Here is a 13,010-nt window from a genome sequence, read left to right as displayed (position 1 = left end):
TTATATGCTTAAGTAGGGGGCATTCAATCCCCAGCTGCAGGATACTAATGCAATTAATGTAGGTAACCAGATATTAGTAAAAGCTACTCACTGCCTATTATCATTATTGCAACAACTGAGACGTACATAAAACTCACCCATGCTTGGAATGATGATACTTTCTCCCCCTGCACAGTGCCGATCCAAAAAACTAGCTGCTGGCTCGGTTTTAAGAAATGGTAATCCTGCTGGATGAAGTAAAGGTAAAGATATGTGAATTAGTCATCAAGCGTTAAAGCCTTTAAAAAGTAACATTTGAGAACCATGGGGAAGAGGAACTGACCCTGACGGATGTGTATCAGATTCTCTAAATCATTGCAATAAGTGTTCCGAATGTAAGGCGAACCAAGTTTATAATTCTCATGTTAGAAGGTATTTGCTGCTCCAGGAGATGCTGGGGAAAAAGTATATAAGAACAATTACTTATTATCTCCTGCATCTGTAGGGACAGCAGGTTTGGATAGGCTAAGTCTCTTTCAGTTTCCTTTGAGTGAGAAGAGCTTTGGGGGCACAATCTTGCCCTGCTGCTTTGGAAACAGCAGTTTCAGCCCTGAGTCTAACCCAAGGTAACCTTCGGCTGCAATCTATCACTCAATCAATACAGTGCAGACTAGAGAACTGTGTGGATAGACGCAAGGACATCTTTAACCAATTAACATACATCCTTATCTGCAGGCTTGATACAGCAGATGATTCTGTTTCTGTTCAATGAAAACTGCAGTTTATTTACAAGACATAGGGCCTAATTACACGGAATGCAGTAAGGGCACCGGTACCGGTAAACCCTTACGCCTTACTACGAGGTCCCTTTGCGGGACCCGACCTTAACGGCTGATTTTACCAGCCGTTAAGGAATTGGCCCGCAAAGGGACCTTGGTTCTAATTACGGTACCGCAATTTGCGGTACCGTAATTAGCTCCTTCCCCATTCCCATTGAGCCCTATGGGGCAAAAATGGGAATGGGGAAGTGCCTTGGTGAATGGGGAATTACCGCCCCCGCTCACCTTGGAGTAGGGCGGTAATTCCGCCATCCACCAAGGCGGACACAGTAAAATACCGGCGGCAACCATGGCGCTAATAGCGCCATTGTTACCGCATACCGTGTAATGAGGCCCATATACTTAAAAGACCACAAATTGGAAAGCTGGTGTAGAAGAAAAAGTCTAAAATATAGAAATAATTAACTTCAAAATATGAATTGTTACAAAGGCGATTTACAAGTATGTTATTTTGTTTTGAAAAAGGAAGTTGTATTAATTGTGTTTGTGTTGTGCTTAGGCTCATGCACAAAGTCTCTTGTAAACACTCTGGGATTTTGTCTCCAAGAACGCAATATCTGAGTTGTCCTTCTCTCATAGTCTGTATGGGACACTTTGGTATTGAGACAATCTTTACAACAACACACTCTCAACCTTCTTCTTATCATAGAGTTGTTCTTACAAACTTTGACTACAATTCACTGAATTCAGGGTCTTTAGTTTCCTTCTCTTACAGATTTCATTGGGACACTTGGGTATTTTGACTTAATTTCCCAACATACGATATCAGGCCCAACGTGTGCTCTCGCAGGACCTCTCACAGTACTCCTCATGTGACCCTTTCTCCCAGATTTGCTGCCAGCGCTCCAACATAGCTTCCAGGTCTCGGAAACCTTCCAACTATGTGGGTTCTCTGATCAAGTATGCCACCTCATTCTAGTCCAATTAAAGTTAGAGTTACTCTTGCTCCAAACACTTTCTGGGCCACCTCTCCTTCAGGTTTCAGCAGTAACGACCTCAATGTCGCCTCTAGTCATAGGTTTACAGCTTTCCCCCTCTGCCGTGTCTCTTACCCTTCTCAACGTTTTCATGTTGCACACTATCGAAGGGGAGACAAATGGCCTGTTCTCACTGGTCTGTTTGGCCTACTGGCACTGGCCTTTGACGGCTCCTCATTCAACATCATTCTCAGTGTCTGACCTCTAGTTTCATGGTTTAGGGAGGGGAGGTTATAAATGCTCACAACACCATCTTGAATATTGCGATTTCTCTTTTGGTCAGAGGTTAGCGTTCATTGTTATCTATGTTTACCAGGCGTGTCTCTGTTACAACTACAACTTGTGTGCAACAGAAACGTCCCTTTGTGTGCATTTGTGACTCTCAAAAGTGGGTCTTTGTCACATCACTGTGGGATAGAGTATGTTGGGTGGACCCTGAAATTCAAAACATAGGCAAGGAGAGACAAAACAGATTAATAGAGGGGTTTATGCTGCACTTGTGAGGAAAATGTTTCCCTCCTACCACATATGAGCTAGCTCTCATGCCTCTATTGTGGGCCTCAGTGCAAAGAACTATCTTCTTGCATGTAAAATGCTAAGTCCAGAGTTCTCTGTACCAGTTAAGATACAAACCATGCAAGGCATTGGAGCCATGCCTCCTCAATGAATGTATGGGTATGGAATCCCCTGTCCCTTGAATCAGAAGAACATGATAATGCACTGTGTAAGGAACTCATGGTGGCAACAGTAAAGACGGACACAAGTGATCACAGTTGAAGGGTGTTTATTAAACTGTATAAGTAGGTTTGGAAAACACCTAATCTAAACCTAAATCTAAGATGGAGCAAGCATCGACCATCAAATAATAATAAGGCAGTCTTAGTGGCGTTGATAAAAAGGGCCTATACTAAGAAAAACATATTGCCAATCCGTACGACTAAATACAAAAGAGTGTGGGATAATGTTCACAAGAAAGAAAGAAGTGTTCACAAAGGAAAAGTCAGGATGTGGTAGCCCGGGGTCTCCCTTCCCCACGTTTTGAGCACGGGACAACGCGGGGCTCCTGAGTACATCACACGCTCAAGCTTCCCCATCACTACACAACAGTTCCTCTTTTCAGCTATCAGGACTTTCGGTAGTTAAGTCTCTTTTATGCAAAAAGTCTCTTGCCTCCGATGCCCTGATGTGTCTCAAAATAATAAACAAAAAGTTCCTTTCCATATGCACGTTGAGTGATGACTTCTTACCCCTGGATCCCCTCTTTTCGGGCTCAGATCCACAAAACATTTATTGCGATATCGGGACATTCAGTGTTTAAATCTCTTGCCTGATATATTCAAAATTACCAACAAAAGTTTGTTTCTGATTGCATTTAGGGTGATGATGCTTCACCCCTGGGTCCCCCTCTTCTGGGCTCAGAACCCTCTCGAATGTCAGCCTCCCTCCATCAGGTTCATTGTGGTTTGTATTGAAAAGATTTAATTTGTCATATTCATGTGTCACTGGGTGATGGTTTTTCACCCATGGGTCCCCCTCTTCCGGGCTCAGATCCTTCTCGACTGTTTGCCTCCCTTCGTCGGGTTCACTACGGCTTTCCTCAAATCGCTTCACTCATGGCCTTCACACATATTAATGTCTTTTAAACAGTTCACTGTGGACATCCCTCTGTCGGGTTCACCTTTGTCTACACACTGTCCATTGGGACTTTAGGTTTCGCCCCTTTTCATCGGCATCCCTACGTCAGGTCAACTCTTAACAACTTTTGCCAATCACACAGTGCGGGATTCACTTTCCTTAGCATTACATTTATCTGCCGGTCAAAGACTTTCGACTGTACGAGCATTTTGCTAGACCCCATATGACCACTTTGACACCTTTCCCAAGGCCTTCTGCTAACAGTAGTTTCAACAATAGGGAATCAACCAGGGCTTCTCGAGTGAGCACCCATGTGGCGGAACTCTGTGTTGATGGTTTTCCCCTCTCATATCAACAGTTCTTTGTATTTTCCTCAATTATGAAAATGTGCTTCTTTTGTTCAACACGGTTCGGTTTCTTATTGACTCTCCCCTCGACTAACCGGCTTTGATGAACCGCTTGGGTTTTCTTGTCTCTGGAGTCAAGGACAGTACCACAGTAGCACGCGTCTCTCCCTGGCTTGGTTATCAGCGGAGGAGGGCCCTGTGTACCGTTGACATCTTCTGCAGCACGCGCTGGCTATTATTCGCAGTCTTACAATTTTTTCGACAGAGGTTTCACAGGCCTTGGTTGGAAAGGTCAAGGTCGCTTCTCTCCCTATCACTGTTTCGGTTCTCATTGTCTTTTTCCACCTCTTGAACTGCTGTGCTTGGATAGCTCTCTTGACGTGCGGTTTGCCTTGCTCGTATTGTGCTCTCGTGCGCCACCTTTTATACCTGTGGGAAGGGAAACAGCCGTCAAGTGTGTGTGATTCTGGTCAATAGCCTGACTTTGCCTGACCCTTGTGTTAGGACATGTTAGGTAAACGGCTCTGGTTTTAGTCTGTTGTTATTCGTGAGGTGTTAAAGTGTTCGTGTCGAAAAAGCTTGGTGGGGGGCTTGAGTGTTTGAGCATTTTATGTGGTAGGATGGGGAAAAAGTGTTTTCAGAAGGCGGATACTGCGTCTCACCTGTCGGCGTCCCACCTCCACTCCCTGAGGACCCCCTATCCAGGTGATCCGCCTGCACTGATCCACCCCCAGGAAGTGGATCCAAGAAGTGAGCTGTAGGTAAGTACACTGAACCCTAGTTAGACATGCATATCAAAGAAGCTCTTACACTTACAATGTATATACAATTATATATTTATTATATATACACACACACACCAGAATCACTTTAAATACTTTAGACTTTACACTATAACACTTCGGAATACTTGAGAATACACTTCAAAGGACACTTTCACTTTTGTGTTTGTGTGCGATTACATTTGTAGCAACGTGAAAAGACAATGGGCCTCATTACATTTTTGCCGGACCGGAAACAACGGTGCCGGTAAGCCTACTGGCACTGTTGTTTCAGGACCGGCCGCCAAGTTCAGACCTGCTGGGTGGGACAGCACCCGCCTGCAGAGTTTTCACAGGAGCACCATTGTTAACGGTGCCTCTGTGTCCCTGTTTCCATGGAGTTCTATGGTACTCCATGGGAATAGGGATTAACAAAATTACCGGCGCCTGACTTCCCAGTCACCGGTCTTGGAATAGCCCGATGGCACCAGGAAGTCAGGCGCAGATCATTTTTTACAGGTCCGGCGGCAACCTGCCGGACCTCTTATGAGGCCCAATGTTATCGTATTATCGGTTATTACGTGCACCTGTCTTGGGACTGGTTCTTCCCACCTGCCTAGGGTGCTACTCTCTCCTGCAGCCCTTTGTGACTACAGCTGCTCTACTCTACAGTTGGCACTAATTCCACTCCTACTTCACGCCTTCCTGCACTGGGGCTCTCACTACCTCGACACCACCGCTTTCATCTATGTTGCTCCTGCCCGGATTCCACTGCTTCTCCTCACCTTCTTGCACTGTGGCTCTCGCTGCCCATGCCTCCACTGCCGTCATCCCCTCTGCTCCTGGCTGGGGTACTACTCTCTCCTGCGGCCCGTTGTGACTACAGCTGCTTTATCTTCACTCCCTGCCCCTGCATCTGTCTCCTGAGGCCCTAGCAGTGGATGTAGCCTCCACTCATTTCTCTCTCATTTTCCCGTTCTTCTAGGGCTCCTCTATTTGTGGCTTCCCTAATCAGCCCTCCGGCTGTGCCACTCCACGCTGTGCTTGCTGGCCCTACATCTGTTTCCCCTGCGTTTCAGCCAGTGCTTCCAGCCTGCACCCTGCACCTTTGGCTGCTGCTGATCTTCCCTTGCCACCCCTCCTATCACTACTATTTTGCGCTGGGCTTCCGACTGTACATCTTTCTCCTTGCGAAAGATCCTCTTTCTTCATCCGCTCAGTCCCTATCCCTCTCAGGATTACACCCATAGGCGGCCTCCCCACTCACTATCCACCCCCCCCACTACCTGTTACTCTCTGCTATGATCTGTCCCTCTTCACAGACCCATTACTATCCCATTCCCTCCCCTTTTCCCCCTTCAAAATTCTCTGCTTAGTCTTCATGGCCATCTCCTCTCTCAACCTCCCCACCTCCCCCCTTACCCACAATGCCCCGCATTCTAACACCTCAAGCCACCGCCGCAACCTCATCTACCCTCAAATCACTGATACTTCCAATGCCTTTGATGTTGCCTTCTGAACACCCGTTCAATCAGCAACAAAACTACGGCTGTTCTTGACCTTTTTCTACGTCTCAACCTCCATTTTCTCTGCATTACAGAAACCTGGATCCCTCCCCACAACACCTCCGTTCCTGTTTCCCTCACTTCATCCTCATCCTCTTTTGAACATGACCCTCGTTCCTCAGGCCGCGGTGGTGGCTTGGGCCTTTTTTTTCGCCCTCACTTTACCTCCTCTCCCTCTCTTACTTCGCTACCCACTGTCCCTTCCTTTGAATTCATGTTCAAAATATTTAATTCTCCCCATGCTATTTCTTTCCTCATCATCTATCGCGCCCCACCCTGCCCCCCCGGCACTTTAGGCTCCTTCTATGAGGACATTGACCATCTCCTCAGTCTCATTACTCCTTGCCCTACTCCACTACTTGTACTTGGTGACTTCAATCTCCATCTCTCCTCCATCCCTCCCAATTCTCCTCTTTTATCCATCCTTGACTCCTACCTTCTCTCCCCCCTTCCTTCCCCTCCTACTCATCAGTCTGGCTCTACTATTGACCTGATCTTTAACTCGTCTTTCAATGCTTCTCCTATTTCTTTCCTACCCAACTATCTTTCCGACCACTCCTTACTCTCTCTTTCCCTCACCCCACCGTCCCCCTATGCCCCCCCCCATCCTCCATCCACTTCTCCTGGCGTGATTTACGCAATTTCAACCCCTCTGTATTCCTTGCATCCTGCTCCTCTTCCCCACCCCCATTTCTCTTCTCTTTCTGCTACTGAAGCCTCTTCCACCTTATCCTCCTCTTTCTCTTCCACTCTTGATCTTCTTTACCCTCTCTCCTCATTCCGCCCTTCCCGTCGACCTGCTCAACCCTGGCTTTCATCTCATCTCTCCTCAATGCGCCGCCTCCTCAGGCGCCTTGAACGACTCTGGCACAAACACCCTACACCCTCCAACCAAACAGCTTACTTCTTCTATCACACCCTCTATGACTCCTGCTCCACTCCGCTAAACGTACCTACTTTTCTAACCTTCTCCAGTCTCAATCCTCTCACCCTCATCGCATCTTTCAAACCTTATCTAGACTTCGCTCTCCAGCTACCCCTGATCCTTCCATTGCCCCTCCTCTCTCTGCTTCTGATCTTGCCTCCTTCTGTTCTACCAAAGTCCTCAATCTCCACCAAACTATCCTCTCCTCCTTACTCTCCTCCTCCACCTCCTCATCCTCCTCCTCCTTTCTCCATGTCCTCTTTTACTCCTGTCACTCAATCTGATGTTGCCATCCTTCTTTCTAAAACTCACCCTACAGCTTCTCCCACCGACCCCATGCCTACCCCCTCATACCTAAATTCTACCCCCTTCTGATACACTACCTCACCTCCTTTTTCAACACCTGTCTTTCATCTTCCACCTTTTCTACTCCATTCAAGCATGCATGTATCATTCACATTCTCAAAAATCCTTCTGCTAATCCCCTCCTTGCTTCCAGCTATTGCCCCATCTCTCTACTCCCTTTCCTCTCTAAAGTTCTCGAACGTATTGTCTATTCTCAACTTCCTTCCTTCATCTCTTCCCATTCTCTTCTTCCCTCTACCCAATCTGGTTTCCGTCCTCTACACTCCACTGAAACTGCCCTCATCTCTGTTCTCAACTCTCTCCTTTCGGCACGCTACTCGAAACATTCCTCTATTCTTATTCTCCTTGAACTCTCTGCTGCTTTCAACACTGTGGATGGACCATACTCTTCTCCTTAACTCTCTCTCCTCTTTTGGCCTCAAAGAATCTGTCCTTAACTGGTTCTCCTCTTATCTTTCCAACCGCACCTTTGCTATTTCCTTGGGGTGGCTCCACCTCTCCCACCCTCCCTCTTAACCATTGTGTTCCCCAAGGTTCTGTCCTCGGCCCCTTTCTCTTCAAAATCTACACTTCCTTCCTTGCCCCTATTATGTCCTCCTTTGGTGTCTCACACCATTTCTATGCCGATGATACTCAGCTCTTCCACTCCTTCTCTCCCGACACCCACCATAAGCTTTCTTCCTGTCTCTCCGCTATTAAATCCTGGATGTCCTCTCACTTTCTCACTCTCAATGCTGACAAAACTGATGTCCTATTCTTCCCTGCCAACACTCTCCCTCCTCCCTCCCCTCCCCCTTTCATTATCTTTCCCCCTCTTGTCTCTCCTTCTCCCCCCACGCACGTAAACTTGGTCTTTACATTGGGCCTCATTAGGACCCTGGCGGTAAGGGGTTTACGCTAGCGTTAGCTGCGCCGACCCCTTACCGCCAATTCCGAGTTCCCAGAGCGCCATGGTCATTTTTCCGCCCGCTTTTTGCGGGCGTAAAAATCCATGGCGCTATGGGAACTTGGTGTTAATTACGCCACCGTAATTTACGGTGGCGTAATTAACTCCTTCCCCACTCCCATTATACCCTATGGGGCCGAAATGGGAATGGGGAAGGGTAAATGGGTCAATGGGGACTTACCGCCCCGCCGACCTCGGAATGGGGCGGTAAGTCCACCATCCGCCATGGCGTAAACGGACTTTACGCCATGGCGGAAAAGTCTGCCGATGGCGGTAAAAATCCGCCAGGGTCGTAATGAGGCCCATTGACACTTACCTCTCTCTATCTCACCACATTTCTCTTACTGCCAGATATTGCCATTTTCACCTCTACAACATCCGTAAAATTCGACCCTTCTTAATCTTTAATGCTACTAAACTCTTAATCTCCTCCCTCATCTTCTCTAGACTTTTCTACTGCTCTACTATTTTCTTTGGTCTCCCCTCCTCTCATCTCTCCCCACTCAAATCTGTCTACCACTCTGCTATTCGCTCCCACTCTCTGCTCAAATTCAACTTCCTCTGCCTAGTCTTCAAATCCCTCTATGGTCTTGCCCCCCCTACCTATCCTCCTTCCTTACTTTCCACACTCCTTCTCGTTCTCTCCAAACTGCTGATCTCTTCCTTCTCGCTCCTTCTCCTCCCCCTGCCTCCTCCTCCCCCCTGCGCCTCTTCCCTCTTCCGCTCCTTCCAATTGCTCGCTCCCTTCCATTGGAACCGCCTCCCCCTCTCTATCCGCTCCATTCCCTCCTACCCTATCTTCTGTACCTCTCTAAAATCTTATCTCTTCCATTCACCTCCCTAACCTTTCCACTCTACTCCCTCCTACCCTTCTTCTAGCATCTCTAATTCTTATCTCGTCCATTCTTCTCCCTTTCACTGCCTCCTTCCTCTTTACTTCTGCTTTTACCACTACTCATTCCTCTTTTTCCCTCTCATGCCTTAATCCTTCTCTCTCTCACCATTACTCACCTATAATGTAAATTGTTTCTTGTACTGTTTTCTGGTTTGATTCAATTTGTTACCTAATGCTTGATGTTTCTGATGTTTGATGTATCTTGTTTTGTTCCTCTTGTAAAGCGTTTTGGATTAAAACGCTATATAAATTCAATAAAATACAAATAAAATACAAAGGGAAGGAGTTGTCCTCTTCGGAGCTCCTTTGTTGCAGAGAAGACAGGGTCAGGACAGCAGTGGTTGCTTCACGGTGTTGCAAAGGGTCTGCAGGCGTCTCTGGTCATCTTCTTCTTCATTTACTTCAGCTTCCAGGGGTCGACTTGCTTTTCACTCCAGAAGCCTCACCTTTTATACAGTTCCAGCACACATTCCTCTGCAATCTCTCTCAACATTTTACAGAAAGGGGCATTTGGCTGTCCAATCAGGATTGTCAGACCCCCTGTGGGAGCTGGTCCTATTCAGGCTTTCTGGCAGACAAAGGACATGGGGGTGGAAGACTCCTCCCCCACTCCCTGCCTGCTAGACACTCTGGAGACTAGGCAGGGTTACCCAAGGGTTCCCCTCAAACGCAATACACACACACACACTGACCTCCCCCTCCCAGAATAGTAAAAGAAGGGCTAACAAAGGACAACCACGCTAGTCATGGCAAAAAAAAGAATGGAGGCCCCATATTGGTACTTGGGTGCCCCTATTGTGCACTATTGTGGCTATGGACATAACCTGCAGTATAGATATTACACAATAGTTGAGATACTCCTTAAAAACTGTAGTTACTCGAGGATATAGAAAAATAATCTTAAGGTAGGACCCTAAGGGTCCCCAGCAGCACTGCCCATAATGAGCTGTGTGCTGCAATACTAAAAACACACATGCCTTTATGACCTATGGAGCAGACAGACTCCATAGTACAGGTAGAATACACAAAATAGAGTTCCAAAAGACAGATCCCACAAGAAAGAATGAGTGGAAAAAGGCTCCACTCATTCAGGATTGAAAGAAAAGGGTCCAGAAGTCCATCAAAAAGTGCTGGGGGGTCTCACAAGGAGGGGAAGTAGCATAAATATGATAAATCTCCCTAACATGTACATCACCACAATAAGCGATTGGCTAAACTAAAGAATCCTGGTTTGCAAGTGGACTAAGGGATGGGGTACTTTGCCTGGTGCCTAGATATGAAACCCTGTATCTCTGCAGATTTTGGCTGAGACTTCTCTGACGCAGCACTTATAAGTGCATGGCAAAGGATCTTAACAAACACTGCATGGATTATTTCAGAGCATCCAATGCAAACCAAGATGGTGGATCCCCTGTGCTAGACTTGTGGCAGAAAGTGAGCTAGGTGAAGTTACAGGCAGATACATATTACTTGATGTATTTAATATATATCGTGAATGATGGCAAGCATTCAAAATACTAGCACAAAACTGGGCTCGCAAGCAAGTGTAGCCCTGGTTTTTCTGGCTCTGGTCTGTGCTTGGGTGTACATTCCTTTTCCCAGGACACAGATAGACAACACTGGAACCACCCCAGGCAAGTTGGACAGGAAGGGGCGCTGAGTGAAACTGCAATATAGAGATATTAGTGAGGTGCGCATTACTGGGAGCAGGGCACGCCCCCTTTTTCCTCTGTGTCAGTACGGAGCAAAGGGACGGCACACACATAGTCTCCGGTCCTACGGCCGGCCACTGGAGCTTTTCACCCAGGCCTCCTCGTCCTCAGTGGCCCAGGACTTGCTTGCCTGGGAGGAATGATCTTCTGGGCCCGCCCCGTCATGCTCCGGGGTGGACCGACATGGGGTATGCTGTGCTGCCGGGTCCTGGCTGCCCCACGCACGAGGCTTAGGTTGGGCAGCCCTGGTTTTCTCCTGAGCCTGCCCTGCACACACCACAGGCCGGGGTCTTTGCAGTTGGCCCACCCAGTCTGACATCCGGGTAGGCCGACTGCTCCATAGCAAAAAGTCGGGGCCCACGGTTGATGCTGACCACCCCTGGCATACACAGCCCAGTGGATAATGTTAATTTAGCCCTAGGGGAATGCTCAAGACAACAACCCCCCCAGCGAGTCGCTAATTGTTGCCTCAGGTTCCTTCTACCACCTTACACTATTATTTTCCAACATATACTTTTTCCAATGTTCTCTACTCTACTCAGTCCATCTCTGGACAGGTGAGGTTTTATTATTATTATTTTGTGTCTTTTTTATACATTTCCTCCAGCCCCAAAGTGGGCTGGATGGCTTAGTCCAAAACTGCAACAGGTGAATGAAATAATTGCAGTACACATCCGAAACACAACAATAAATACAATACTACCCACACAACAATAAATACAATACTACCCCACTTTGGTGTTTGTTTCTTTATTTCTATTTTAAATCAGGGGACAAGCATACAGCCCCAACTAGCCAGGCCCAAATTGGGCAGAGATTACACAAGAGTCAAGCAAGGTTGGCTGACCAATTCCAGGCTGCGCCTCATGACATTATTACTCTATCAATGTGCATAAGAGTAAAAGAATCATAGCACTAAACCGGTTCTTCCTCCTCGCCTTAAACTGCTTTAAAAAAAAATGCATCTAGTGTAGGACAGGATAAGGAATGAAGATCAAGAAACACAAACGTAACCCTCCGAAGGTTAAGCTGACCTTCCATAGTCTTTGGAACATTTGATCTTTGTTATTTCAGTGACAAATGTTGATTTCTGTGTGAATTAATCATAACTTCAGATCAATTCACATAGAAATCAACATTTACCCCAGAAATAATTAAGACCCAATGTTCCAAAGACTATGGAAGGACAGCTTAACTTTCGGAGGGTTCCAAGGAGAGCAGAAATTGGTTACAGCATCTATAAGGGCTTTACTTCCTAGGTTCTTATCGTTATCCTTCAGGATTTCCTTGGGTCATTAGGTCTAGGGTAGAGGTGGACAAAGCATCTAGAAGGTCAGGGAATAGTTTAAAAGGGAAATAGCCATGGAAAACAGTGTCAGGGAGTATGATTGACTCAAGGTTTTTGGAGAGGGCTTACTAAACTAAAGGCCCAGCTGCCCAATGTCAAATCTATACTCTATCTCATAACCCCAGGTGTCCACACCCAGAAAATATTCTTTCAAGTCACTTACACTCTCAGGGTAGTTTTGAATCCTCCAGCACATTTCTTTCTTTAGCAGGCAGTTCCATTAATTCTCTGTGTGACTGTGGTCCTAGGATGCACTTCTACCGAGGCGACACCTCCTCTTGCATTTGGGGTCTTTGTGGATCTCTTTCAAGGGTAAGCTCTGTATTTTCTCCCTATCCCCCAGGGGTTGGTCGTGTTAGAATTTTCCTCCCCCACACCTGGGTTTTTGTCAGGATGCTGTTATTATAGCCTTCCAGCTTATGGAAACCCTCCCAGGATGAAGCCCACTTCAGCGGGTTATGGCTCTTCTTAAACTCTGGTGGCTTCTCAGCAATGTCGAGGATCTGGTATAGCTCACCCAGTGGGCAATACCTATACTCTTGCTCTGCAAGATTTCCTATATTCAGCCAGTTTGTAGATTAAGGTACTCAGCAGACCATTGTCTCTCTTCCCCCTTGCCATCTTGAGATTTCCTACAGAGTGACCAGTTTGGCTTAGCCTCCTCCTGTTTCTAGATTCCTTAAAACCTCTGGATCTACCATTGATTTAAGCACCT

At 46.9% G+C, this 13,010-nt stretch overlaps 1 protein-coding gene across 5 annotated transcripts in view; it reads right to left on the bottom strand.

Annotated features, from left to right (window-relative positions):
* The window catches only part of LOC138567511 (uncharacterized), a 530,120-nt gene that overhangs the window by 139,150 nt on the left and 377,960 nt on the right, over nucleotides 1-13,010 (bottom strand). For 3 of the 5 annotated variants that reach the window (XM_069645777.1, XM_069645778.1, XM_069645780.1), the window contains exon 10: nucleotides 138-227. In XM_069645777.1, the coding sequence (XP_069501878.1) occupies nucleotides 138-227 (90 nt within the window). The remainder of the gene's footprint in view (nucleotides 1-137; nucleotides 228-13,010) is intronic. The other 2 variants (XM_069645779.1, XM_069645781.1) reach the window with 1 other exon arrangement.

This window comes from Ambystoma mexicanum, chromosome 2p (assembly GCF_040938575.1).
Source record: "Ambystoma mexicanum isolate Mex_15411 chromosome 2p, UKY_AmexF1_1, whole genome shotgun sequence".
Lineage (NCBI taxonomy): Eukaryota > Metazoa > Chordata > Amphibia > Caudata > Ambystomatidae > Ambystoma > Ambystoma mexicanum.
This window is presented reverse-complemented; position numbering and strand designations above follow the sequence as displayed.